General features: G+C 40.1%; 1 protein-coding gene across 1 annotated transcript; it reads right to left on the reverse strand.

The window, feature by feature from the left end:
* Positions 1 to 482: 482 nt before the first annotated feature.
* On the reverse strand, positions 483 to 2,581 carry LOC149408291 (uncharacterized). The gene has a single exon (XM_089616636.1). It carries the CDS (start codon positions 2,509 to 2,511, stop codon positions 754 to 756), a length of 1,758 nt encoding a protein of 585 aa, XP_089472762.1. The 5' UTR covers positions 2,512 to 2,581; the 3' UTR covers positions 483 to 753.
* Positions 2,582 to 6,189: the final 3,608 nt, after the last annotated feature.

Genomic DNA, 6,189 nt, shown 5'->3' on the forward strand with positions numbered 1-6,189 from the left:
GTCTCTCAATATTATCAGAAAGAAACAAATAGATCCCATTGAATTTCTAGATCTAAAATCTAGCCGTTGCATTGTATTGTCACATCTTGTCTCTCAACATTATCAGAAAGAAACAAATAGATCTAGACCATTGAATTTCTAGATCTAAAATCTAGCCGTTGCATTGTATCGTCACATCTTGTTTTCACTAACTCATTATATAAATAAGACTTACTCCTCAACTCATGTCCTCACAAATTCATTCTTCAACTCATTTCTTCAAAAATGACTTCAAGTCACAGTTCTTCGTACTATGTTCAAAAAAACATTGTTTCCTTTATTATGAACTAAAAAGAGTTAAAACGTCTCTTATCTTGTAACTTAGAATAACACTTGCATCATACCTATATTGATATTTCTCAAAATCCAATTATAAAGATTTCCCAAAAAAAAAAAAGATCTTTTTCGGGTAAGAATTGAAACAGAATATCACTAGAGCTGTATTTAACTTTCATTCAATTTTTTTATCAATTGGGTGAGTGAGCTAGTACTGAGGTGGTTAGGCCGAGAGAGGTCGGAAAAAAAAAGAAGAAACGAGGCTAAAATCTCAAATTCAATTGAGTAATGCTATTTGGCACAACTCACGATTTTCAATGATCCACTCAGAAGTTGACACGTGGATGTTGGTGGACACGTGTCAACTTTTGAGTGGATCGTTGAAAATCGTGAGTTGTGCCAAAAATCAATTCCCAATTCAATTATAAATTTTATTTTTCATATACCCTTGCGGATATCGTTCAGGAGATCTCTTGACATCACAAGCCTATCAGCTAACATATCCCAAAACTTGGGCAACAAGGCATGGTCCTCTCTGGATCTGGAGTGGTTGAAGCTCATGTAAATCTTGCGCGTAATCATAAACCTCCTCCGATACATCTCCTCTCCGATCTCATTGAAGCCCTTGGATTTCCCGGCCTTCAAGTTCGCGTAAGCCAGGCTGGCGTAGACCAAGCAGTCGCCGTCCCAGCCCTCGATCTTGGCTCGGCTAAGCCGAAAGACGTCCTCCGCGAGCTCGAGCTTGCCTCGCTTGCAGAGCCGGCGGATCAACGACCGGGAAACCGCGGCCTCGTCGACGAGCAAGCCCTTGTCCGCGATCTCGGCCGCGAGACCCGCGACCGATCCCCCGTCCCCGGAGTCGACGAGCCCGTCCACGATCCACGAGAGCACCGCGTGGTTGGGTGCGAAACCCGCTGCGATCATCGCGAACAGAGCCTCCTTGGCGCTCCCCATCTCCCGGGCTCTGCAGAAGCCGTGGACGAGCGCCTTGTGCGTGAAGGCATCGAGGGCGAGACCGGACCCGAGCATCCGGTCCCGCACCCGGGCCGCGGACCCCACGTCGCCGATCTTGCAGTAGGCGTTGAGGAGCGTGTTGCAGGTGGCGTTGTCGGGCTCGACTCGGCGGTCGCTCATCTCGACCAACAGGCGGTTCGCCTCTCTCAGCCGACCCTCGCGGCACAGCAAGCGGAGGACGGAATTGTACGCGACCACGCCCGGGGGAACCCCTCTGGACCTCATCAAGTCGAGGACTCTGAGGCACTCGTCGAGGTCGCCGCACCGCGAAAACCCGTCGACGAGGATCGAGTACGTGACCTCGTTCGGGACGAGGCCTTTGGTGTCCCTAATCATCTGCAACGCCTCTCTCGTGCGAGCCTCGCGGCAGAGCGAGTGGAGGATCGAGTTGTGGGTCACCATGTCCGGCTCGACCCCGGCGCTGTCCATGCGGTGCCGCACCGAGAGAGCCTCGTAGTGGAGGCTCCGCTTGCAGTACAGCGAGATCAGGGTGTTGAACGTCACCAGATCCGGGCTCACGCGCTTCCGCTCCATCTCCGACATCAACGCCTCCGCTCTCTCCGCGTCGCCCGAGACGCTGCAAGCGTGGATCATCACGTTGTACACGTGGAGGTTCGGCTCCGCTCCGAGCCGGCTCGTCTTCTTGAAAACCTTCCACGCCGTGTCGCTCATTCTGTCTCTCACGAGGCTGTTCAGCAGCGAAGTGCAGGCGTGCGGGTGCGGCTTCAAACCCCGGCGAAACATTTGGTCGAACACGTGGAGGGCGTCTTGGGTCATCCTCGATTTCGCGTAGGATATCACCAGCCAGCTCAGCACGTGAGCGTTCGCGTCTGCGTCATCGCGGGTCGTCGAAATGAGCGCGTTCAGAACCGTCGGAGAAGATAAAAAGTTTCTGTGGGAGATTTTGTCGAGCAGGCTCTGTGCGGCCCTGTAGTGTTTGTGTCTGGTGAGGACGTGGATCATGGTCCACGTGGCTTGCGGAGAGTGGAGGGACTTGGAGGAGCCGTGGAGCCATGTGAAGAAGGGCCAGGAGTGAGAAATGCCGTAGCCTCGGAGAGAGAGTTGGAGAAGAAGCTGAGCGACGGTGGTCGGAGAAGTGAGACGGAGAGAGCCCAGGCTGTTCCAACTGCCTTTCAGCACCGCCGCACATAGGCTCTGGACGAGTCTCGCGTCGCCGGCCATCGGAGACCGACTCACTGACCGACCATTCTCATTTTTTTAGTTATTGTCAAGTTAGGAATGCATGCCCTTTGTTGCCATATGATGATTGCTACAAAATATATATATATATATATATATATATATATATATAATGTGTGTATATATATATATATATAATGTGTGTATACGAACAAGGCCATAAAAATAAATACAGTATTATTATTTTTTTTAATGAGAATTAAATAAATACAGCTTTTATTATGAAAAATGGCATCAATTGGCCTTTGAATTTTTTGTTCCACCTTTGTTCGTGTAAGTAAAGTTTTGCTACGGTTCGTGGTCACATATAATATAGCTTTTGTAAACAGTTGATATATATATATATATATATATATATACTAATTGGCCTGCTCATCAAAGTTCAGAAAAGAGGAATAAATAATGAATTACTATTTGAAATTGTCGGTCCAAAATAAGGATGACAATTTTGTGTTCATGGCGTAATTGTGTCGTGTTAATCGTGTTTGCATTAGTTAGAACAAAATTCGACTATTTGTTATATGTATTTAAAATCTAGTTTCAAATCCGACCGTTTATTTTTTTTTACAGATCTATAATAATTTAAACTAAACCATTTAATACTCGTGTTAAATGGATTATTAAATCGTGTTTAATTGCGATTAAATTATAAAAAAAACGTATTAGTCATAAGAAAAAGATATACTCTTAACAAAATAAAATTATCACAAACATAATAGTCATATGAAAATAAAACTCCAAAATACAATTATCTTTCACAAAAAAACAAATAAAAAAGACATACGATTAGTTTTAATCAATACGAATCCTTGAACCTTCGGATTCTACATCCTCATCATGTAACTTAAATTTATAAAACCATCGGCATCTCCATCTGATCCTACATAAATTTTATAATTAGTTAAATATATCAACACAAAAATAAATTCAAGACTAATAAAACTAAAATGATAAAATAAAATATAAAAAAACATAATTACCATAAAGCCAATCACGAGTGCAAACTAATGCCTCGACCATGCTAGGAATAAGTCGGCTACGATATGCATCCAAAACTCTACCGCTGGTACTAAACGAAGATTCCGAAGCAACACTTGGGGAATGGTTAATATATCACGAACCATTGCTGCAACGATAGGATATTGACATTCATTTAAGGGTTATTAAGTTATATAACCACACGGTTATAGTGAATTGAGATATAGCCCACATTTCGTTAATTTATTGTAAATAGCCAAGTTAACTTATTAACAGATTAATAAAATACTTATTTAATCCAGCCAAACATGTAAAAAAAAGGTAGTTAATAGGCTGCCACGTATGCAAGTTGACTATTTACAAAGTATTTACCAAAGGTTGACTAATTTACAATTCATATAGTTTAGGTGGCTTACGTAGCCAATTTTTTGTTCATTTAACTTTCAATAGGCGAGAGTGTCTAGCTCGATGTTCCTATCCATTTTTGGCTCTTCTAAATAACGTTAAAATTTGGATGACTAAGTCGCATCCAATACTCAAAATTTAAAGCGGAATATAATTCCCCCCTTTAATTTTTCATTCAATTAATGACGTGGCATTTTTTCCCCCATTTTTTTTATTACCTTCGGATGCGACAAGTCGTATTTATATGAAATTTGAATACCACTAGTTGCATCCAAAAATATCATTGGTCGCATCCAATTTGTAGGTCAGTTCTATTCAAATATCGACTTCTTCTTCTTCTTCTTCCTTGCGTCTTCTTCTTCTCCTCTGACTCTCACCCAAATCGGTCTACTCTCTAGTCTTACTTTCACTCTCACCGGCCTCTCGTCGCGCACGTCGCCGCCTTCAGCCTCTCGTCGCGCCGCCGTCACCTTCAGCCTCTAGCTCGTCGGGTCGCCGCCATCTTCGTCGGCTCTGGGTCTTCGCCGCCGTCGCCTGCAGGTACTCTCTCTCTCTCTCTCTCTCTCTCTCTCTCTCTCGCTTCTGTCGCATTCTAAAAGTCGCATCCAATAACCTGGATTATTGGATGCAACTAGTCGTATCCAGGGTCATCAGATGCGGAATATTGGGCGTGACAAAATTGCATCCAAAGTCGCATCCATTTTGACAATTGGATGAGACTTTGTGACTTTTGTATGCCATTTTTATCGCATTCAAAAGTGTTATTTGTCCTACTGGAAGTGGGGTAGAATTGAATTCCTTGTTTAGTCCCATTTAGTACCATGAGTGTTTGTTTCTAAGTTGTGTTGTTTGCATTTTTTTTAAAACATATGTAAGCTGTTTTAAAATTGAAGTAATTAAGAACAAACTAAAATAAATTAAAATAAAAATATGAGACGCTCGCAATAGTAAAATATGATACCTAAAATTCTCGGTCTCATAAAAAATAGTTTTAGAATTTTCCTGTACCGTTTTTTTTTTAATAAAATCGAGATCAATGAATCACATCTCTCAAATTCTATAGAACCATTTTATCCTCCCCCAATATTATGATGGAAAATCACAATATATTATTCTTAAAGTAGTGATTGTTTTAAATCCTTTCACAAAGAGTATTTTATACAATAGTAAATAATTATTTGAGATTATATTTTATTAAAAAAATAAAATTGTAACAAAAAAAAAATAGAGCCTTAATTATAATAAAAAAAATTAAAAATTATTAACATAAAAAATGACTATTACGCCTTAAAAAATATGATTTTCGCAATAAATACACTAATTTAAAACTAATTTCGAGAAACACTTTTTACATATTATTATTAGAAAATTGTAATCAACTAGGCCACATCAAACTTATTGTTTTTATTATAGCCAATGTTTAAACAATTTTAAACAAATAGCCAAAATGATGAGTTGGTAATTAAATAAGCATGTTCAAATGTCTGATACGTCATTTAACAAATATTAGTGATTGATTGATTTATTTATTATTTTTTTGGGTAATTAAAGACACATTTATTTTCCTTTATAGCAGTGGTTGGTTATTGGTGATTATAAGCAATTATTTGAATTATGATGTTTTTTTTTTTTCAGCGTTCAGTAATTCTCTCTTCACCCATGGGAAATTCCGGGCTTCTAGAGATGATACTGGGTTTTTAAAAATACACACACGATAAAAGAAATTGTTTTGTTTCGACTTCAAGGGTTTAAAAACCAGAAGCTTCGGTTTCGAATTGTTCAGCCATGGTGGGCGAACCACGGCGACGAGGGAACGAGATTCATGAGCACCCAATCTCATGTCATAAGGAGTTATGAACCACGTTCTAGGCGTGGCTCACACTCTCAGGTTGGCTCCGTGGTGGTGCTTTATCATCGTCATTGCGGATTTCACTAGGTGGAATCTCTCCCTTTCGCTCAATTCTTTATCGCAATAAATTTATGTTAATTTCTCTTAACTGAGTACTGAAAATATTTGAAAATAAATGGAAATATTTAGAAATAGACATGCATGCGTATTTTGTATATGTTGCAAAAATCTTCGACGCACAAAATCTTTCTAATTAATGCTATTGCCAAAATTAATATTGAACAGACTAAATCAGTTGTGGGTAACAACTTCCTATTAATTTGGAAAGAAATCAACAACTTAATTGTGCTAGAAATCCTAATAGTCAAATTTTTTATTCCACGTATAAATTCTGGTTATATCAATCAAAGAGTTATTAAATATAGGAA

Source organism: Urtica dioica, chromosome 1 (assembly GCF_054948205.1).
Source record: "Urtica dioica subsp. dioica isolate 48M chromosome 1, U.dioica_male_clone48M_v1_H2, whole genome shotgun sequence".
Classification (NCBI taxonomy): domain Eukaryota; kingdom Viridiplantae; phylum Streptophyta; class Magnoliopsida; order Rosales; family Urticaceae; genus Urtica; species Urtica dioica.

What these genes read in the sequence shown, in the direction of transcription:
- LOC149408291 (XM_089616636.1), bottom strand. Translation starts at nt 2,511, where the DNA reads ATGGCCGGCGACGCGAGACTCGTCCAGAGCCTATGTGCGGCGGTGCTG.